Source organism: Anomaloglossus baeobatrachus, chromosome 10, assembly GCF_048569485.1.
Source record: "Anomaloglossus baeobatrachus isolate aAnoBae1 chromosome 10, aAnoBae1.hap1, whole genome shotgun sequence".
In the NCBI taxonomy this organism is placed as follows: domain Eukaryota; kingdom Metazoa; phylum Chordata; class Amphibia; order Anura; family Aromobatidae; genus Anomaloglossus; species Anomaloglossus baeobatrachus.
In genome coordinates this window covers 98,647,424-98,671,470 of record NC_134362.1, presented here as the reverse complement: position 1 = coordinate 98,671,470, position 24,047 = coordinate 98,647,424, and the positions used below count along the sequence as shown (strand labels likewise).

The window sequence follows — 24,047 nt, the reverse complement described above, 5'->3', positions numbered from 1 at the left end:
CCATAAAAGTCAATGGAGACCGGAATCCGGAGGTTAAAAACGTTTGTGGAGGGACTAGGGGGCTAGGAGCGAGCGCGGCATACTCACCGAGGCGCTGTCATGGCGGCACACTCCTTCCGGGTCACGCTGTTACCTTCCGGAGCCGACAATTCAATATTCATTGTTTTCCCCGCCCACCGGCTCGCGTTGGTTGCAGCTAGACATGCCCCCACCCTGAGTGGCAGCGTGTGAGCTAACTGCAACCAATCACAGGCGCCAGGACGGCCGGTGGGCAGGGAAAGCAGCACAGTTTGTCGGTCAGTTCACGGTGGTATAAATAAACACTCGGCAGCACAGGAATAGCGCGTGGCTGCAGCCCCCGCTGTCGCGCTGTATCTGTGCTTTGTATACAGTGCCCAGAGTCACACGTGCGAGGCTTTGTGGGTGCTGCCATGGCAGACCCGCGTGAACCCCTCGCATGTGTGATTCCGGTGAAAGGTAAAAAAAAAAAACTATGTGCGGTTCCCCCTATTTTCATATTTTCATCCCCAGCCAAGATAACGCCGGCTGGGGGCTGGTATATCCTCAGCCCGCAGCCGTCCGGTAGAGCCGCATCTGTTGGATGCGACCATACCGGTGTGCGCTACTGGCTCTCCCCGCTGGCGTGATGTGGTGCCAGTCGGGTAATAGCAGGATTAGCAGCGGCACACTGCTGCTGCTAAACCCTAGGTTTGTGTGATAGCACAGGAGTCTATCAGATATCTGCATCACACAAACCTGTAAGTGACAGTAAATAAACACACGAAATAGCAGAAACTGCTGTGTGAATACTGACTTGAAAAATCCAATAGCTATATGCAAGAGTGAATATGTGAAAAATGGAATCTGCATTACTGCCATGAACCTATGAATCAAGTGAAATTTAGCTACTGAATTGATCAATGCAATAGAGCCCCAACACTATGCCAAAGTATTTCTCTACGTTGGGGTCCCTAGCTTGTGTGTGTCCTCTCATGCAGTTAAAAAACTTACCGTGTATGGGAAGCTGAGACCCAGGCTATTTATGCGTATGATATGGATTGGCAATAGGTGTGGTTGGGGAGGGTTCACAAACGAAAAACTACTAACAAATATGGAATAACGTTTGAAACACCATTCTAAGTCTGAACTGGGTGCAAAAACCTAAAAAAAATCACTATGGGGAGATAAGGTATGATTTTTTTTAGGTTTTTGCACCCAGTTCGGACTTAGAATGGTGTTCCAAACGTTATTCCTTATTTGTTAGTAGTTTTTCGTTTGTGAACCCTCCCCAACCACACCTATTGCCAATCCATATCATACGCATAAATAGCCTGGGTCTCAGCTTCCCATACACGGTAAGTTTTTTAACTGCATGAGAGGACACACACAAGCTAGGGACCCCAACGTAGAGAAATATTTTGGCGTAGTGTTGGGGCTCTATTGCATTGATCAATTCAGTAGCTAAATTTCTCTTGATTCATATGTTCATGGCAGTAATGCAGATTCCATTTTTCACATTTTCACTCTTACATATAGCTATTAGATTTTTCAAGTCAGTATTCACACAGCAGTTTCTGCTATTTCATGTATTCCCCTTACATAGTCACTGGTGTGCATACCTTATCTCCCCATAGTGAGGTTTTTTTAGGTTTTTGCACCCAGTTCAGACTTAGAATGGTGTTCCAAACGTTATTCCTTATTTATTATTAAATAAACACAGACACAGAGAATAATCCTTTATTTGGAATAAAATACAAAACACACCCTGCTTCTCCTCTTTATTAACCCCAAACACCATGCAGCTCCGACGTAATCCACAGGAGACGTCCCACGCCGCTACAGCTCTGCTACATCTGAATATCACAGAGAGCGACACGACCGACCGCTCTCTGTGAGCTCCAGAGAATGAATGAGCTGCGCATTGAGCGGTGACGTCACTCAGGTCATGTGCGGTCACAGTTGGAGGTTCCCATGGTCCTTCATCTGTGATCGCAGGTAACCTGACCTCAGGTAGAGGTCACTGAGTTCCCAGACCTGCATCTCCTAGCAGAAAAATTGCAGGTTTTTTTGCCAAGAGATGCAGATTTTGTGCTGAAATTTTTATACCAAATTCCTGCATCCAATCTACACCTCCTGGCAAAAAAATGCGGTGTTTTGACGTAATTTTTTGCCGCGGATTTTGCCAAGAGTTGCACATTTGGTGCTGAAATCATCTGCACCAGCTTTCAGCACCAAATTTCCACCTGTGGCAGAATTTGTTTTTATTTTTGGGGGCCAAGGGATGCAAATTTGATGCTGATATTTTTACACCATATTCCTGCAATCTAGACCTCCTGGCAAAAAAACGCTGTGTTTTGGCGCAATTTTTTGCCACGGTTTTTGCCACGTTTTTTTTGCCAGGAGGTGTAGATTGGGTGCCGGAATATGGTGTAAAATTGTAATAATCACGCAGATTACATCCCTTGGTCCAAAAATTAAAAAGAAACAAACATTTAGACGCTGTTTTTGTGTGGTCTTATGCCAGGAAGTGCACATTTGGTGCAGGATTTTGGTGTATTACTTCACCAACAAAATTGCATCTCCTGGCAGAAAACAGTAATGAAATGGTTTTCATACTGCTGGTTTTTGGCTGTTTTTTGCCAGGAGATGTAGATGTGGGATAAAATTGTACACACATGCGCGATCCTGTCAGAAGTGTGCAGCTGTGCCGGTGATGCGCTGTCAGACTCGTGCGGGTCTGACATCACCCGGCACAGCCTACTGCTGTCTGAACATGAGCGTGCATGTACCTAGAAGCAACACATGCACGCTCCTGTCAGAAGTGTGCGGGTGATGCAATGTCAGACTCGTGCGGGTCTGACATGACATCATACTGCACAGTCTGCGACTGTCTGAACATGAGCGTGCATGTACCTAGAAACACATGCATACTCCTATCAGAAGTGTGTACGGGTGATGCAATGTCAGACTCGTGCGGGTCTGACATCACACAGCACAGCCTGCTGCTGTCTGAACATGAGCGTGCATGTACCTAGAAACACATGCACGCTCCTGTCAGATGTGTGTGCGGCTGTACTGCAAGGTCAGACTCGTGGGAGTCCCTCGCAAGTGTGACTGCTGCCTAAGATAAACCGCATGCGTTTGTTTTTTTTTTAAAGGTTAAATAAATAAAAAAAAAACGACGTGCGGTCCCCCCCAATTTTCATTCCAGCCATGATAACGCCGGCCGGAGGCTGGTATATCCTCAGCCCGCAGCCACCCGGTATAGCCGCATCTGTTAGATGTGACCATTGTGGGGCGATATCGGCTCATCTTGATTGCCCTGGTGCAGTGGCAATCAAGGTAATAGCAGGGGTTAATACCAGCGCATGGCTGTTACTAAACACCAGGTTTGTGATTGCACGGGCGTCTGTGAGATACCCGCATCACAAACCTGTAAATTACAGTAAATAAACAAGACACAGAGAAATCCTTTATTTAGAATAAAATACAAACGCAGCCTCCTCCTTCACCACTTTATTATCCCAACACCCTGCAGTTCTGACGTAATCCACACGACATCCAGCGAAGACACATTCAGCTCTGCTACATGTCACAGCGAGCAGCCATAGAGCACGGCTGCCCGTTCTGAGTGCAGCGTAGTACTGACCGCGATAAGCAATGACTGCACGGCAGAGACTGTCACAGGCTGGGGGGCGCGTCAGCCTGCAACCAATCACAGCTGAGCGGACGGCCGGTGGGCGGGGAAAACACGGAAATCTGTGTGACCGCACAGGAAGTGAAAGCGTGACCCGGAAGCAGTGTGCCGCCATGACAAAGTCTCGGTAAGTATGAAACGCTCATTTATTTATTGGGGTTTTTTTTTTATTTTTTATTAATTGCTGGTTCCGGATCGTGCAGCCGGAATCCCGCGCCGGATCGGGCCTGGAAATAGTGCTGAAACCGCGCAGATCCGGACATTTACAGTCCGGGCCCACTCAGCACTAATCAGTACCACATCAGTCATCCTCCAATCCAGTGGCAACAACCCTGTTACAAGATAGTCTAAGTATATGAAATACAGCGTTCTGTCAGTTACTGAGCTCAGCTTCCTTAATATCCATGGATGAATGCCATCTGGCCCGGGAAATTTGTCAATATTTAATTTGTTCAGATGTAATCATACTACTCCTTTTGTTAATTTAGTTATTTTGAGTAGTAAACTTTTATTTCTGCTTTATTGAATGATCTCTGGTACAGGTAGTTCTTTGGAGAATATGGATGACAATTATGTGTTTAACATCTCAGCGTTTTCTTTGTCCTCTACATTATTATTCCTATGCTCATTATGTAAGGGGCTGACATTATCTGATAGTTTGCTTTCTAGCTCTAATATATTTATACATTTGTGGTAGCTGGATAAGTGAGATTTCCGGCACAGAGCCTGTATGTTGGCTCACAGAATCTCTACAGTTTCAGACCTGAAGGCGCTCCAATTGGATATATCTGGTGTCTGTGTGGTTCTCCATTTTTAGGGTAAATAAAAAAAAATTTAAACTAAAGGGAAACTTTGTTTACCACAATTGTTAATTGTGAAGACATAAGGAAAGCCAATCAAAGCTAAGTTAGACACCTGCCAGTCCTCTCCTCAGATACCTTCCAACGAATGATTTGTGCAAGCACTGTGTTTAATAACAGACGCTCTAAGGCTATGTTCAGTTGGATATTTCTGAGGCAATCAAACACTTTGGGGCCAAATCATTAAGACTGGATTGATAAAGGGCTTTAAGGAGTAGAATTCTCTGAATTAATTCATACCACTTAATGGATTCCGAATATCTTCTCAATGGCATGTGTCTTTGTAGGCCTCTGCAGAATTGTTACTCCAGTCAAAGACTGAACTAACATTTCTGGCTCACAAAATACCAGCACTTTTGATTAATTTGATGGATGGGCCTAGCCACTTCACATTTCGCTTCCTTCTAAGTGCCGACCATTTTGGCAGTGATGGGGATTTTTTTGTAGTATCGTAGAGCACATTTTGAGGCATTCTTTCACCTTTCCCCACACCTGCACATTACAGTACTTTTGCTCTGCCCTCTTTTTTTATCTAATACAGATTGGCTTGGCGACTTATATAAAGTATTTTAGAATGCAGTTTATAAGAGCTTACTGGTGGTGGCCGCAGATTATATGAGAAAAACCTGGTGCCAGTTTCCATTTAAACCAACCCACTCGAGTGTTGCTTTAGCAGTATGCCTTGGGTCATTGTCTTGTTGGAAGATGAACCTCTGTCCCAGTATCAAATCGGTAACAGACTGAAACAGGTTCTGCTCAAGAATATCTCTGTATTTCGCACCATCCATCTTCCCCTCGACTTGGACGATTTTCCCTGTCCATGCTACCAAAAAAACATCCCCACAACATGATGCTGCCACCACTATGTTTTACTGTGGGGATGGTGTTCTTGGGCTGATGAGTTGTGTTTGTTTGGCGCCAGACATTTACCTTGGTGGCTAAAAAGTTCAGTTTTGGTCTCATCTGATCACACGGTTCCCTGGTGGCTCTTAAAGTATATTTTTCTCTGAAACGCTGCAGCATTTCTGGGTCAAACATACCTGTCTGAGATCATACAGACCATGCCTGATACATGCTGCCCATGGTTTGGGCAATCATGTATGCGCTGTTAGGTTCTCTTTAAAGGAAAGCGGTCATGTAAAAAAAAAAAAAAAAAGCTATAATCCTGCAGATATGGGGTAATCTGCAGGTTAATAGCAATCTGAAGCTGTGCGGCTGCCGCACTGAGAGCCCAACTTTCGGGAGGAAATTTAAGTCACAGAGCCGCAGTGGGAGCAGATTCAGTCCCCACTTAGTGCATAGTGAGCAGTGGCTGTAACCGCCTTTGCACTGACTGACATCAGGATCTATACTGATGTAATGCTGAGCTGGCTATCAGTCAGTGCGGGAGGGAGGGGAAGGTTACAGCCAACACTCACTATGCACAGAGCCAGGACTGAAATTTTGCCGGCAGCGCTTCTATGACTGAAAGCCCAATTCTGCCTGGTGGAATAACGTTCATTTCCTCCTTGCAGCGCCCCACTGGCAGTGTACGTGCCAGACAGCTTCAGAACGCTAGTAATCTGCAGATTAATCCAATACTGGCAGGTTATTAGCATTTTTTTTATATTGCAGGTTCCCTTTAATACCAGCGCAAATGCTAACATGAGAGTCATTTACTAAAATTGGAGAGTTGATGTTTAGGATATGGTGGTGGTGGGGGGGGGGGTTGTTTGTGTTTTTGTGATGTTTTGGGTTTAAATTTTTATAAAATAAAGTATTTAACACATTTACAGTCGGAATCTACTTACATGCAATGGAAAAATAATCCCCTAGAAATGAAAATGTAAAATCCACAGCAGAAATTACAACAAAACAAATAAATGTGTTAGAGTGACAGATCCATTTACAACCGATTACTGATAAAAGACCCTTCTTTTCTTTCCTGCAGGACACCATGGTTTAATGGATGGGGATTTAATCTTCCCAGAGGCCAGTCTTTACTTGACAAGTGGAACCTTATCCCTGAGGGCATCGACATTCTAATGACTCACGGCCCTCCCCTCGGTAAGTTAAAGAGCGGCTGTCACCTTACACACACAGGAGCGGCCTTAATGTAAGCAGCATGAATCTTCCGATCCTGGGCACCAGCTTTCCCTCTGCACACAAAGCATTGAAGAAAAAAATTGATGCCTTTACAGGAGCCCGGCATGATAATTAAACCCAGCAGATCTGCAGAGTTCCTAGGTGTTGTTTAAATTAAATTTTCTGATTTACTGGAGCCGGGGAGAATTAAATGGATATCCACAGCAGCTCCGCAGCTCTTCTAGCTCGGTCATTTGTTTTATTAACTGTATTTATCTGACAGGTAACTGCTCCCAATTCTGAGGTTTTATGGTTTTAGTGGATGGGCTAGGAATCTAAGAGCTTCTTTTATGTCTGGCACGAGCTCCATCTGCTGCCCATGTGGTGCACTCGGCATTCATGGATCATCTTTTGGGGGTACCGGTAAGGCAGGATGCGAAATGCAATCACTCAGAAACTCAAACAGGGTGATGTATTACTTTGTCAGAGTACATAGAGGCATTTCTAGAATTTAGTCAACAACGAAACACACGTCAGACCTGTGGACACAGAGGCTGTGCATAAAGTGCTCGAAGTTGCAAACTATGGTGCTATTCACTGGCTGACAAAGACAGAAGAGGGCCCCTGTGCAAGAACAGAAAATGAGCCCTTTAAAATAAAGTACCTAATTTCCACCTGCTTTGGAAGTTGGCATGGGGTTTTTTACCTCTTGGGCCCTTGTGTGGCTGCACCAATGATATGTCTGCCCCTGGTGCTATTGGCACTTCATATGCTACCATATAAATATGGTTCTTTGTAATAAAAAAAAAAAAAGTCTCCAAGATTCTGCATATGACAGCATAGCAGCTCAGTAGTTATCACTGTATGGTTGCTCAGTAGTTAGCACTTTATGGTGGCTCAGTGGTTAGCACTGTACGGTGGCTCAATAGTTAGCACTTTATGGTGGCTCAAAGGTTAGCACTGTTGCTTTGCAGCGCTGAGGTTTTGGATTTAAATCCCCACCAAGGACACCATCTGCAAGGAGTTTGTATGTTCTCCCCGTGTTTGCGTGGGTTTCCTCCAGGTTCTTCAGTTTCCTCCCTCACTCCAAAGACAAACTGATAAGGAATTTAGATTGAGTTGATCTAGTCTGAAAAGCGCTGTGGAATATGATGGCGCTATATAAGCAACGCATAAAAAATAAATTTTAATAAAGGTAAAGTGAGGCCTTCTGGAAATATCTAGGCCATTTATTATGGCTCCAAACAACTCTAAAGTTCAAACATGGGACAGGGATTTTCTGCTGTGACCTGAGATGTCTGTGGAGATTTTCTTTTTGAGAATATTCTCATTGACTTACCTAGCAGCTTCATCTCACAGAGCGCCGTGCCGTACTGGGGCCGAATCACCTCAAAGCAGTGGTTGAGTTGTATCTTTACAGCGCTGGCGTCCTGGGATAATATCTGCAAGAAGTGTATATGTTCTCTCCGTGGTTGTGTGGGTTTCCTTCGGTTTCCTCTCACACTCCAAAGCCATACTGATAGGGGATTTAGATTGTGAGCCCCAATGGGGACAGTGCGGATGAAAAATAGAACAAAATAATAACCGTGACCTACATTTACTAAGCATCCCATATTTTGGACCAGTCAAAGTAGAGAAAATAGTTCATGAGATTTGCATCAAATTTGTTAAAATGGCTCTTATTAAATTTGGTGTTCTTTGAACTTTCTGAGAGCACTTTAGGTCCACTATGAACAGACATGAATTTGCTCCATTTATTTCTAATTATGTCCAATTTTCACATTACTTTTGTCTAAGAGAAAAATCAGAAAAACCTTTCAATGTAAAAACAAAATCTATTTATTAAAATACTGTAAACATTCAATTGCCCCTTCTCCTGGGTTCCCAGCGAGCCATTTATTCACATTCCTCTTGACAAGTCGGGAGTATATTTCATCCTGGGCCTCAGCTTATTGTGGCACCCCTGAGGCTTCACACACCTCAGCCAGAGCTGCAGTATCCCATTCCCGGGTAAGGAGGAGATCGCCAAATGGTATACACAAAACAGACACTCTCATTTAGCAACACTCCACTGGACCATGGTTAGGGCAAATTGCTCCTTAGATGCGCCATTGGAACGCACAGTCCGAGCCAGGCTAGAGGGTGGAGTCTAGTTAGTGGGAGCAGACTGTAGAATGTTGGCCAGTCGGGATGGAGCCGTGGAGGAGTCAAGTCCTGTGGTCTGGAGCTGCAGCAGCTCGGCAGAGGCACACCACAGAAAGGGTCCTAGAACCCACGGGAAGTCTACCATACTCCCGTGGTCTCATTCCACAGATTACATACCAGAGTGGAGGGACTGGGCCGCAGAACGGGACTGGCCCCTCAACTAGTGGAGAACATTGAAGGCTCAGCTAACAAACTGGAGACTGAGGTTATTTCAAATGCCGAAGCCACATCCACACACAACCAGTGAATAGGTGACCACATAGGGCCAAGGGATAGAGCTTCAAGGTACCCGACAGGGTCTGCAGACACCGGCTCAGGCCTCTGTGTGTGCAGGCGCAGGACAGGCGGGAGAGGTCAGTGCAGGAAAAACGACCAGGAAAGGAGCACAGAAGGGTGTCCCAGGTTGTGACTCCGAACTATCTGGGATCGGCTGTGTAGTGGCCCGGTCCAGATTGTGTCTGTTTCTTTAAGTACATTTACTTATATGTAATATTATGTTATATGTTATAAGTAAAGCATTTTTCATTTGCTGTGTTCTAGCACCATCTACTGGTGAAAACTGTAAGAATCTGAAGTGTGCATTGGATGTTTTTCTATTGGCCAGTTCTTGGTCACATGGCTCAATAGGTGGAGCTATTCTCCAGCCTCTGTCTGGAAAGAACTGGAATGTTGTGGTTCTGGCTGAGTCTCCTCTGAGGGAAGACATTATGTGGAGTTTCTCTTCACCACAAGACTCCTGCTAGGCCCGAGGCCTAGAATTTCACCATTTACTGATTTTTACAGCCAATATACTGAAGGCTTCCTATCCTGAATCCTCACTGGCCAGATATACATCTTTTCAGACAGTAGGGCATACTGAGCATATACCAGACCCTACTGCACGCAGATTGGGGAAGTTTGAGGGTCTCCCACCCCACTGCAATATCAGTGGCTTTCATGCCATTGTCCACGGACCAGCCGTCCGGTCCCCATAGCGTGCTGGGCAACTTTTTACATTTGCTTACAAGTACTGCACGTGTCTTAACTAGCAGTGAAATTAACCCCAGGACTCCAGGTCTGTACAATCTTATTACTGTATCATATCTACCCTCTAAGCTCAAGAGACTCTGAACCTGCTAAAAGCATACCAGAATTAAGTCTGAAACAAATCGTGCTCTTAAAAGCTCCAGAACCCTAATTGCACTTCAGCATTCAACTCCAAGCTGTATTTGCCATGGCCTACCCACAAAAGACTGAAACATACAGTATATTCCGTGTTGTTTTCCTTTGTTCCCGCTGTATTAAAGCAACTGTTATCCCCAAGACCGTGTCTGTGGACTGTCCATCAGCTGTGGATACTGTGTGGGGGTGGATAGCAGGGAACATCAGGGCCTGGTAGACCACCCAGGGAATACGGCCCCTGCAACCTCGTGCCAGAACAGCAACTGTGACATATAGAACATTTGAGGTCCTCTGTCCCTGGGCCCTTACAGCTGGGGCCCATCACAAAGACTCCGCACCCCAAGGGCAGCATTTGTCTGGATGTGCTAACCTGGAACTCTTAACTGTGAGTAAAAACCTTCTGACTGCATCCCTGTGTCATCCAGTTATTCCCTGCACCCTGCCTTATAGACTACTACTCCCAACAGCCCTGGGGCCCAGTTCTACCTGTAGAGAGCTATTGCAACTCTGCTGCATCACCATCGACCCCAGGGGAACTGAACGGCAGTGGCGGCACCTATCTTGCTGCATTCCACAGGTGGTGTCACGACATCTCCCCTGTAAATATTCACCCACCATCGTCAGCCATTTATTAAAATGATACAGTCAGGGTCACGGAACCGGGCCCGGTCGCCGTGACATCCACTGAGCAGAACAGAGCCGGCCCGGTAACAAGTAACCCACCAGGCCCGGTGCGGACGTGTCATTATTGGCAGTATCCCTGAGGCTGGCATTAGCCAAGGACATAGTGGCTGCCATTGGTAAGTGCTGACAGTACGACACCACAGACTACATCCCCTAAAGACGGCTACCATGTCCCCTACTTAATTTCTGAACTTACTGTACTATTGTTATCTGAATTTTTCCTTATACTCCATCTTGATGGCACCAAAGCTAACCACGGTTTCCGTGACGCAGTAGCGATCCCGTTAGCGATCTTGTTATGTGTGACACCTACCAGCGATCAGGCCCCTGCTCTGAGATCTCTAGTCGTTGCAGAATGGTCCAGGCCATTTTCTTCAAAGGCGATGTCCTGCTGGGCAGGACACATCACTGTGTTTGACACTGTGTGACAGGGTTACAGTGACTGCTGAGATCATTATGCAGGTCGCTACTGCGACCTGTATTGTTCCTGCATCGCTGGTAAGATCTGACTGTGTGACATCTCACCAATGATCTCCCAGCGACTTACCAGCAATCCCTATCAGGTCGCATCGTTTTCGGGATCGCTGGTGTGTGACTGGCCCTTAAGTCATTTCAGTCTCAAAATTCAGGATTCACTTTGATCCAGAATTTTGTAATTTTCTTGGGTTTTTATTACATAAATTATTTTTTTTTTGTCCGCCTAGTATAAGCAAAGATTTATCAGCTGAATTTAGGGGTCAATAATGGCACACGGGTCAGATAGATGACACAGAAGTAACTCGCAAGACAAGTCGGAGCAGTCTCCATGGTGAGGTGGAGCCCTCGCATATATGACATAGAAAAGTAAATGATCCTGGCATGTGTCGCTGTGGTACCCATGTCTTGCACCAATGCGGCACAGTGTTTTGTCTTTCTCTTGGGCCCCCTATAATGTGGAGGCTGCTTTAATTGTTAGATTTCTATGGTAAGAAAAATCTGCATAAAGCAATGTAGTGTAACAAGTTTTTCTTGTGGGGCTCTAAAAGCGCAATCTCTCTTAATTACCTTTTATTGAAGAATCCCTGCTGTGTAAATTGAGATTTTGTGAGGATGTGACAAACTATATCGCTGAGTTTTGTTAACCTCTTTCAGGCTATTCTAGGATTAGCCTTCACGTATCTGTCTGTAATGGGTTAATATGATTGCACGAGGGAGGGTGAGTTTTATGCGAAACTCTTATTCTTCATCACTCTTAGTTTTTTATGTTGTCTACATGCAGATTTCCCACTTTTGGTGGTGGACGGTTAGTGAAAGGGTTAACTGTAGCTTGAAGTTTTAGATTTCAATTCCGGAATGTCTTTAGTTGTTTTAGAACAAATTGAATTAAAAGGAAGCTTCGTCTGTAAAGCGGAGTTCGTTCTTTATACTAAATGTATCACAGAAGTGAATTTTAAAAAAAAAACAAAATACATATATATATATATAGCGCCACCTGGTGGAAAACAATGGAGTTAGCATTTTTATCTCGAAAACGGAACGAGAGAGAAAAAAAAGTGAATTACAAAGTTGTAGGGCATCATCAATTGAATACAAATCCGCACCTTTCTATGATATGAAACCCATGACACCCCCAAAACGTTGAATGCTGGTCACACATATGGCGCTCATTTAACTTTGATGCTCAAAGTGGCCACCGTCAGCTGCAATGCACATCTGGACTCTGGACAGCATACTGTATCTTGCTGCATGTTGTGCAATATGGTAGGTGACACGTTTGCACAAGCATCTGTGATACTTCATCGTAGGTCCTGCAATGTTGGTGGAGGGGTCGCATACACCTGCTGTTTGATGTGACCTCATAGAAAGAAGTCCAATGGGGTCAGGTCAGGTCAGCGGAGGCCACTCCATGCAGCCACCATACCCAATGACTTGTAGGACAGTCTCCATGAGGTATCGCTTCACGTCCGCAGCCTTGTGAGTTTTACACGTTCTAATCATAGCATTTCTGTATGCAAGGTGTTGATTTGTATTGAATTGATGATGCCCTGCAACTTTGTAATTGACTTTTTTTCTCTATCTCATTCCGTTTTCGAGATATAAATGCTAACTCTGTTGTTTTCCACCAGGTGGTGCTATATGTGGTTTCATTGCGTAGCGCATGGCTACTTTACTATACCTAGACACCACTTCTATGCCTATAGCTGCCGCTGTTCTCAGGTTAATGGCAGTGGACAGGATATGGGTGGACACACTGTATATGGCTTGCCCCGTCACAGATGTAGCAGAACTGAGTTTGTGAGATCTAAAGACCTTGTTTTTTTAAGGTTATGTTGTGCCATTTAAAGGGCTTGACCAGTCTTTCAGGACCCTCATCTAAAGACCCTCGCCTGTCAATCAGCAGAGAGCCCCTGCATATGGAATCTTGTTCTGAGGGAGCCATCACGTTGGTGCATTGATTTAATTAGTAACATTGCAATCCTTCATTTCCTCTTGGTAATAGCACGGCAGCAAACTGACCAGGTATGGTGGTCAGCAGTATGACAGATGATTACTGGGTGTCTCAGCAGCAGGTTTCCCTATGATAATAAGAATATTAGCAGAGAAACACCCACCCCACCCCCACACCACTAATAATGAAAACTATCAAGAATAAAAATCATCCCTAGCCGACCTCTTTAATTATTGCACAGTCTATATCCAGTGCTGGACAGTACAGACTGTTGTTGATGATACCTAAACCACGTACAAATATTTTATCTGTGAAAAGTATTTAATCATGAAAGGTTTTCTGCATATATTAAAAATAATGAAGCTAAGGTCTTAAAAATGATAGCGCTTAATAGATAGTTGTATAATGTTTATGGCATAATAATGAAGCTGATGAGCATAATGCTCATGTAGTAAGGACTACTGATGTCTTACATTGTGACCATCTTAGCTGAAACTTCACCGGGTAGACCTCGGGCTTGGACTTTTTGCAAACCAAACATGCAGTCTAAAGCCTGCTTTACACCATACGATCCAGCATACGATATTGTATGCGATCGTACCCGCCCCCATCGTATGTGCGGCTTGTTCAATTTGTTGAACGTGTCGCACAAACGAATAACCCCCCGTCACACGTACTTACCCATCCATACGACCTCGATGTGGGCAGCGAACATCCACTTCCTGGAGTTGGAGGGACGTTCGGCGTCACATCGACGTCACGAGGCAGCCAGCCAATAGAAGCGGAGGGGCGGAGATGAGCGGGACGTAAACATCCCGCCCACCTCCTTCCTTCCGCATTGCCGGCGGGAGCCGCAGGACGTAGGTAAGATCTGTTCATCATTCCCGGGGTGTCACATCTTGATGTGTGCTACCCCGGGTACGATGAACAACCTGACATCCAATTTTTAGGAATTGAACGACGTGCGTGCGATGAACGTTTTACCGTTCAATCGCACGTAGCTGTTACATGCTACAATGTAACTTACGATGCCGGATGTGCGTCACTTACGACGTGACCTCGCCGACACATCGTAAGATGTATTGTAGCGTGTAAAGCGCCCTTTAGTCTACAATTCTGGAAACAATTTGTCCAATTCATCATTTGCAACTTATTAAAGTCACTTTTCATTTTTTTGTCTTGTGGTATTTGATGATTTTGCGCCAAATTCTTCAAAATGGCTCACAGGATTCATGAATAAAATAAAAAACAGACTAATGTATTTTTGGTTTTGACCAGTTTTTCCAACTACGAAAAGAAAAAGTTGTGCTACTATGTAACTCGAAGGATGGATAGACATGTTTGTAATTTTCACATAGTTAAAAAATGGAATCAAAATTTTCAAAATATGTTGATTTATTCAGTATTAAGTATGAGGGCCACATGTAGAAATCCCTACACTTAACCTCACTGAGAGCAGCCAAGGTGTTTATTAATGGTTGTTTGAGGAATGATCTGATACACTGAGTACACTTAGGCATGGAAGTCCTCAAGATTCGCTGCTGACTAGTGATGCCCCAAATGTGCTAGATGCAGGAGTTGGCTACTAAATTTTTGCCTGGGGGCTATCACAAATCAGTGGCCCTCAAGTTGCTACAACACACCTTTAGCCTGCTTATCTCTGGCCACTACATTAAAGGGAACCTGTCACCAGAATTTTCGCAATTAAACTAAAAGAATCCCCTTCTGTAGCTCCTGGGCTGCATTCTAGAAAGGTTCATCTTGCTACTGGGCCCCCTTTCAGACCTAAATAAACACTTTATAAAATCTTACTTTTGGTATGCTAATGATGTTTTCTGGCCACGGGGGCAGGCTGTATTTCTTTCATTATTCCCCCTGTTTGTAGTCCCCCATCGTTCATTTACATACATGAGGCCGCCGCCCCCATGTAACGTAGTTTTCCTGAGTTCTCGCACATGCCCAGTGGCACTATCGTGAGACTGAGAATTGTGCAATTTGCGAGCGCTGGTGAGGTTATTGCTCAGGCGCGAGATTATAGGCGGCGCTGTGAGTGTCATCACCAGCGTCATCCAAGTACCCGCCCATAATCTCGTGCCCACGCTTTTCCCTCTGCCTGCACCGTTATGCGTAAGCGCTGGTCATATCATCCACGTTACCTATTACCGCGGTCACGAGATTATGGGTGGGTATTTGGATAACGCTGGTGATGACATTCACAGCGCTGCCCATAATCTCGCGCCTGCACAATAACCTCACCAGCGCTCACAATTTGCACAATGCTCAGTCCCGTGATAGTGCCACTGAGCATGCGCGAGATTATGGGCGGCACTGTGAATGTCATCACCAGGGTCATCCAAGTACCCACCCATAATCTCATGCCCGCGGTAATAGGTAACGTGGATGATATGGCCAGCGCTTGCATATAACGGTGCAGGCAGAGGGAAAAGCGTGGGCACAAGATTATGGGCGGGTATTTGGATGACGCTTGTGATGACATTCACAGCGCCGCCCATAATCTCGCGCCTGCGCAATAACCTCACCAGCGCTCGCAATTTGCACAATGCTCAGTCCCGCGATAGTGCCACTGGGCATGCGCGAGAACTCAGGAGAACTGGGTTACATGGGGGCGGCGGCCTCATGTATGTAAATGAACGATGGGGACGGCGAAGAGCGGTGGGTGGGGGAATAACGGATGAAAAACAGCACGCCCCCATGGCCAGAAAACATCATTAGCATACCAAAAGGTAAGATTTTATAAAGTGTTTATTTAGGTCTGAAAGGGGGCCCAGTAGCAAGAGGAACCTTTCTAGAATGCAGCCCAGGAGCCGCAGAAGGGGATTCTTTTAGTTTAATTGCGAAAATTCTGGTGACAGGTTCCCTTTTAAAGTAGCTGAGGTAAAAGACTTTCAAAATAACATAGCTATCGTAACACAACAGAGCTACTATATTGATACAAGACCTGAACGAAGCTTACTGCATAAATACAGGACACAGAACCAAGCATACTATATAAATATAGTACCAAAAACAAGCTTTCAACTGTAGATGGATATGGGAACAAAACTGAGCGTACAACATAAATACAGGAATAGAACAAAGAGTACTGCATAGATTTTGGAACAGAGCCTGCTACGTAAATACAGTACCAGAACTGAGCTTACTACATAAATACAGTACTAGAACCAAGCTTAGTACATACAGTTAGGTCCAGAAATATTTGGACAGTGACACAAGTTTTGTTATTTTAGCTGTTTACAAAAACATGTTCAGAAATACAATTATATATATAATATGGGCTGAAAGTGCACACTCCCAGCTGCAATATGAGAGTTTTCACATCCAAATCGGAGAAAGGGTTTAGGAATCATAGCTCTGTAATGCATAGCCTCCTCTTTTTCAAGGGACCAAAAGTAATTGGACAAGGGACTCTAAGGGCTGCAATTAACTCTGAAGGCGTCTCCCTCGTTAACCTGTAATCAATGAAGTAGTTAAAAGGTCTGGGGTTGATTACAGGTGTGTGGTTTTGCATTTGGAAGCTGTTGCTGTGACCAGACAACATGCGGTCTAAGGAACTCTCAATTGAGGTGAAGCAGAACATCCTGAGGCTGAAAAAAAAGAAAAAATCCATCAGAGAGATAGCAGACATGCTTGGAGTAGCAAAATCAACAATCGGGTACATTCTGAGAAAAAAGGAATTGACTGGTGAGCTTGGGAACTCAAAAAGGCCTGGGCGTCCACGGATGACAACAGTGGTGGATGATCGCCGCATACTTTCTTTGGTGAAGAAGAACCCGTTCACAACATCAACTGAAGTCCAGAACACTCTCAGTGAAGTAGGTGTATCTGTCTCTAAGTCAACAGTAAAGAGAAGACTCCATGAAAGTAAATACAAAGGGTTCACATCTAGATGCAAACCATTCATCAATTCCAAAAATAGACAGGCCAGAGTTAAATTTGCTGAAAAACACCTCATGAAGCCATCTCAGTTCTGGAAAAGTATTCTATGGACAGATGAGACCAAGATCAACCTGTACCAGAATGATGGGAAGAAAAAAGTTTGGAGAAGAAAGGGAACGGCACATGATCCAAGGCACACCACATCCTCTGTAAAACATGGAGGCAACGTGATGGCATGGGCATGCATGGCTTTCAATGGCACTGGGTCACTTGTGTTTATTGATGACATAACAGCAGACAAGAGTAGCCGGATGAATTCTGAAGTGTACCGGGATATACTTTCAGCCCAGATTCAGCCAAATGCCGCAAAGTTGATCGGACGGCGCTTCATAGTACAGATGGACAATGACCCCAAGCATACAGCCAAAGCTGCCCAGGAGTTCATGAGTGCAAAAAAGTGGAACATTCTGCAATGGCCAAGTCAATCACCAGATCTTAACCCAATTGAGCATGCATTTCACTTGCTCAAATCCAGACTTAAGACGGAAAGACCCACCTGAAGGCTGCGGCTGTAAAGGCCTGGCAAAGCATTAAGAAGGAGGAAATCCAGCGTTTGGTGATGTCCATGGGTTCCAGACTTAAGGCAGGGATTGCCTCCAAAGGATTCGCAACAAAATATTGAAAATAAAAATATTTTGTTTGGGTTTGGTTTATTTGTCCAATTACTTTTGACCTCCTAAAATGTGGAGTGTTTGTAAAGAAATGTATACAACTCCTACAATTTCTATCAGATATTTTTGTTCAAACCTTCAAATTAAACGTTACAATCTGCACTTGAATTGTGTTGTAGAGGTTTCATTTCAAATCCAATGTGGTGGCATGCAGAGCCCAACTCGCGAAAATTGTGTCACTGTCCAAATATTTCTGGACCTAACTGTAGATATGGGAGCAGAACTGCATGTACAACATAAATACAGGAACAGAACCAAAGCGTACTGCATAGATATTGGAACAGAGCCTGCTACATAACTACACTACCAGAACCAAGCTTACTACATAAATACAGTACCAGAACTGAGCTTACCACATAAATTCAGTACCAGACCAGAGCTTACTACATAGTTATGGGAACAGAACTGCGTTTACTATATTAATTATTAATAAGAATTATTGTAATTCTTTACTAATTAGTCTCCCTGTTACTAAACTCTCCCCTCTCCAATCCATTCTGAATGTCGCAGCCAGGATCATTTTCTTCTCCAACCGCTTCACTGATGCCTCTACTCTGTGCCAGTCATTGCACTGGTTGCCTATCCGCTACAGAATCCAACATAAACTTATCACTCTCATTCACAAAGCTCTGCACGGTTCCGCACCACCCTACATCTCCTCCCTCATCTCGGTCTATCACTCCACCCGTGCCCTCCATTCTGTTAATGACCTAAGACTGACATCCTCAACAATTTGAACCTCCCACTCCCGTCTTCAAGATTTCTCACGAGCTGCACCTATGCTCTGGAACACACTACCATGAGCAATCCAATTAATTCCTAACATCCATACCTTTAAGCGGGCCCTAAAACGTATTTCTTTAGACTAGTCTATCACCTCACCACCCTGATCTATTCTAGTCCTATTCTGTCCCTCATAAAATTTACTTCCAATTCTTGTCCCCTGTATCTTCTGATTCCATTCCTCTCCATGTACTTTTTTACACTCTGAACCTGTATAAATTCTGGTTGGTGACCGGTCCACGCAGGTGGTTTTGAATCCCCTTTTAAATCGATGGCTGGACCATATATGACAAGAATTTCTCTCCCCATTCACCTTTTGTGCCTCCCCTATTTCCTCATAGACTGTAAGCTTATGAGCATGGCCCTCACTTCTCTTGGTATGTGAATTTTATTTGTATTGTCTCATATTGTCTGTATATGTCCCCCACTGAATTGTAAAGCGCTGTGAAATATGTTGGCGCTATATAAAAAAAAATGTATTATTATTATTACGGGAGTAGAACTGAGCTTAATACATAAATACAGTACCAGAACTGAGCTTACTACATAGACACAGGAGCAAAACCAAATTACTACAGCAATGTGGGAACAATAAAATGTCAGAATAAAGTCTGTGGATTGGAAACTGCAAATTATTCTCATAATTTTGCTTAATTCATCCAAAATGCAACTTATGTTGACAATAACAGAACACTATACAACTGTTATTTGAAGAGCCTCTTTTAAACACCACTTTAGAAGAAATAAAAAAACTTTTCGAACTTTATTTTTACCCTCAAAAAATATATTTTAATTTTGTTTTAGGATTCAGCTGTTTTCATACTCTCTGCACTTATCACAACACTGCTTCTTAAGCTGGTGTCACACTAAACGACAGCGACAACGACGTCGCTGTTACGTCACCATTTTCGGTGACGTAACAGCGACCTTGTAAGTCGCTGTTATGATCGCTGCTTAGCTGTCAAACACAGCATAAGCAGCGATCATAAGGTCGCTGTGCTACATGTTCAGAGAGCAGGGAGCCGCGCTTAGCGCTGGCTCCTTGCTCTCCTGCAGCACACATCGGGTTAATTAACCCGATGTGTGCTGCAGCTACATGTCACAGTTCAGAGAGCAGGGAGCCGCGCTTAGCGCTGGCTCCTTGCTCTCCTGCAGCACACATCGGGTTAATTAACCCGATGCGTACTGCAGCCACATGTCACAGTGCAGGAGCCGGCACTGGCAGCAAGAGCGGAGGCTGGTAACCAGCGTAAACATCGGGTAACCAGGGAAAGGTCTTCCCTTGGTTACCCGATGTTTACGCTGGTTACAGCTTACCGCAGCTGCCAGTGCCGGCTCCTGATCGCTTCATTTCGTCGCTCTCTCGCTGTCACACACAGCGATGTGTGTGTCACAGCGGGAGAGTGACGACCAAAAAATGAAGCTGGACATTCAGCAACGACCGGCGACCTCACAGCAGGGGCCAGGTCGCTGCTGGATGTCACACACAGCGACAGCGACGGGACGTCGCTGCAACGTCACAGAAAATGGTGACGTAGCAGCGACGTCGTTGTCGTCGTCGTTATGTGTGACACCAGCTTTATGCAGTTTGCGTACTTACATCACGTGCCAACATTTCTCTTATCTCAATTGAAACAATGAAAAAAGCAGATGTAAAAGCTGTTGGCACATTATTGTTGCTGTGCAAACTGCATAGGGAGCAGTAATGTGACCAGTGCCGAATGTGAGAACACAGCCGAACTCTAATAGTACATTACACAATGTTACGAGTCAGAGTGAAATCCTACAACTGTTCTAGACACCCCTTTAAATAGAACCTGAAACCTCGAAAAATGCTATTTATCTGCATATATAGGGTTAATCTACAGGGAACTAGGTTTTAAAGTCTGGTTAACCGGCGTACTGGAAAAGTGTTGGCTATGGGGAGAAAATTAAGTGTTATCCCTCTGCTGCCACTCCACTTCCTGTCATTGGGATGGTGCAAGGAGTTGTTACATTCACTGCTTACTAGGAAGTGAACGTGCTGTAATAATATCAAGACATTTTGATTGTGACATCTTCCAAGGAGCCCAACCCCAGGCTGGGCTTTATTGAATGACCAACATGTCGGCATACATAGCAACCCGCAACTGTGTCACGGGGCTGATGGAAGCCTCATGCACTGACTATCATGCTGTCTAAATGTGGTTGTCAGTGATTTTCAAGGGCATTTAAATGCTTATAACAGCAGCAATTAAGGTCTCAGCTGTTACAGGTACATGCCGGCTATGTATCATAGTTGACATCTGCGCTCCATATAAGCCCATCCTTATGGTGACATGTTTACATAAAGGTGCGCATAGGGGTTAATTTCAGTTGTTTTTAAATTTGGAAAGACAAGTGAAAATCCCTAACATTGATGTGAATGAGCACTTATCTATATATAATTGCCTTATTCTGTCTGTCTGTCTGTCTGTCTTGCTCCAAAATGACATCATTACAGTGACAACCGTCGCCACACCGTGCGCGCTAAAGAGCCTGCGACCAATGGCTCAGCTAACACATTTTAAAAAGGACATTCAGAAGTTAGAGTCAGTTCAAAGGCAGGCAACTAGACTATTACAAGGAATGGAAGGCCTCCCATATGATGACAGGTTGAAAAAGTTAGATATGTTTAGCTTAGAAAAAAGACGTCTCAGAGGAGATCTCATTTATATGTATAAATACATGTGTGGTCAATATAAAGGACTGGCACATGACTTATTTCTTCCAAAGACAGTACTAAGGACCAGGGGGATTCACTGCGAGTGGAAGAAAAGCGATTCCGACACCTAAATAGGAAAGGGTTCTTTACAGTTAGGCTATGTGCGCACTTACCGGATTTTGCCGCGGATTTTCCGCGGATTTGCTGCATGTTTCGCTGCAGAAAATGTTCATAACATCTCTGCAGTGAATCACCAGCAAATCCTATGGAGAAAAAAAATCCTGTGCGCACTGGGCGGAATTTGACAGCTGCATGTTTTGCTGCGGGAATCCCGCAGCAAAAACAAGTGCATGTCACTTCTTTTCCGCACATCGCTGCGGGATTTCACTCCATTGACTCCAATGTTAATCATGAAATCCCGCAGGGAATAACGTAGGCAGCAAATTCTGTGCAGTTCACTGCGTTTTCCTGCGTTATTCCCTGCGGTATTTCGCGGTTTACCTCCGGTAATGTGCATCGCTTGTCTGCGGTTTGCAGGGAAGTGATGTCATTACAGGAAGAGGAAGCCGTGCAGAGAGTAAACACACACACATCACAGACACAGACATCACAGACATAGATCACATAGACACAGACACATAGAACACACATAGAAAGAAAACGGAAATATAGAAAACAAAGAACGTGGGCTCCGCTGCATATTTACCTTCCAGCCGAGGTAAGCACACAGCGGCGGCCCGGTATTTTCAGGCTGGGGAGGGAGAGGGGCAGGGGTAATGTCCCCCGCCTCACTCCCCCTCCCGCAGCCGAGAATATCAGCCGCAGCTGCCCCGGGACTGTCGCATGCATTATGCGGCAGTACCGGTGTGTCCTCGGCTCTTCTTGCCACCGTGTAGCAGTGGCAGCAAGGTAATACAAGGGGTTAATGATGGTGGGGGACCACCGCCATTAACTCCAGGCTTGATCATGGCAGCGTCTATGTGACAGCTGACATGATCAACCCGTAAGTAAAGTGAAAAAAACACAGACACCGAAAAATCCTTTATTTTAAATAAAACAAACAAGCCTCGTTCACCATTTTATTAACCCCTCCCGCACCAAAGCTCCGACGTAATCCACCGCTCCGGCGTAATCCACAGGTCCTGCGCTGCTTCCATCCAGCCGCGACTGTCACAGACACAGCGCTGAATGAAAGCAGCAGACAGCAGAGGTAATTACCGGTCATTTCCCACGGCCGGTAATGTGAACTCACTGCCGACCGTGGGAAATGCAGCGATCTATCTATCTATCTATCTATCCCTCTATCTGTCTGTCTATCTATCCCTCTATCTATTCTTCTGTCTATCTACTATCTCAGAATTAAATGACTTTTTTTTTTTTCAATGTGCTTTATTGCATTGAATGCAATAAAGCACATCCCAACCCGCACGCGGCAAAACCGCGGCAATACCGCGAATAATACCGCGGTAAAACCGCAGCAAACCGCATGCGGTTTTCGGGTGCGGTTTCCCGCGGTTTTTTACCGCGGGTGCGGTAATCTTTGAGAGCATGCGGAATTTTCTCAAGAAAATTCCATTTCCCAGTGCGCACAAGGCCTTAGAGCGGTCAGACTGTGGAATACACTACCACAAGAGGTAGTAATGGCAGATACTATAACAGCTTTTAAAAAAGGGCTGGATGATTTCCTCAGTACACAAAACATTGTTGGTTATAAATGACTTAGTGACTAAATGTAGAACTGGTGGAGGAAGGTTGAACTAGATGGACCTAGGTCTTTTTTCAACCTAAGTAACTATGTAACTATGTAACTGAACAGCCCGAACTACGGGCCGACAGGACGACACCTGACACTTTTCCCCGCACCCACACGGAGCCCTGACTTCCCGGTGAGTGCTGCACCCCCAACAGCCCACACCGGGAACTCAGCTGACACATACCCACCGCTCGCCTCTCGCCCCCCCGCACACATTACTCCCCCACCCCCCGCACTCCACCCTCCGCACTCCACCCTCCGCATGTATACACTGAACACACACACAAATAGTCACCTGTCCTCAGCCATGCAGTCCACAGCACTGACTTCCTCAGCGCCATGGCCCCGCTCGCCTCCAACCCGCCCCCCGCACACATTAGCTCGCTCGGCTCCGCCCCCCTGCACTCCGCGTGTATACACTGAACATGCACACACACACCTGGATAGTCACCTGTCCCCAGCCATGCAGTCCCCAGCATTGACGTCCTCAGCGCCATGGTTCCGCTCGGCTCCACCCCCCGCACTCCGCCCCCCGCACACATTACCCCGCTCGGCTCCACCCCCCGCACTCTGCATGTATACACTGAACACACACACCTGGATAGTCACCTGTCCCCAGCCATGCAGTCCCCAGCACTGACGTCCTCAGCGCCATTGCCCCGCTCAGCTCCACCCCCCCACACTCCACCCCCCGCACACATTACCCCGCTCGGCTCCGCCCCCCCGCACTCTGCCTTCCGCATGTATACACTGAGAACACACACACACCTGGATAGTCACCTGTCCCCAGCCATGCAGTCCCCGGCACTGATGCCCCCAGTGCCATGGCCCCGCTCGGCTCCGCCCCTTGCACACATGGCCCCCACCCGGCTCCGCCATCGCTGCTCCCGCTGTCCGCCGCCTCCGACTCCTTTCTTCACATACAACTGGAAAAAATTATATTAACATTTTCATCAATTTGACACCAGCCATTTTGTATATAATGTTTTATGTGTAGCATGTAAAAACAATATATCGGAAAAACCACATACCAAACAAGGACTATGTAATGGAACGCGCTTTATTGTGACTAGAATGTATTCACACCTCATTCAAGCAAGA

At 45.3% G+C, this 24,047-nt stretch overlaps 1 protein-coding gene across 3 annotated transcripts in view; it reads left to right on the top strand.

Annotated features, from left to right (window-relative positions):
- Nucleotides 1-24,047, top strand: part of MPPED2 (metallophosphoesterase domain containing 2) — a 442,278-nt gene that overhangs the window by 397,616 nt on the left and 20,615 nt on the right. For all 3 annotated transcript variants that reach the window (XM_075326561.1, XM_075326562.1, XM_075326563.1), the window contains exon 5: nucleotides 6,488-6,603. In XM_075326561.1, coding sequence (XP_075182676.1) covers nucleotides 6,488-6,603 — 116 coding nt within the window. The remainder of the gene's footprint in view (nucleotides 1-6,487; nucleotides 6,604-24,047) is intronic.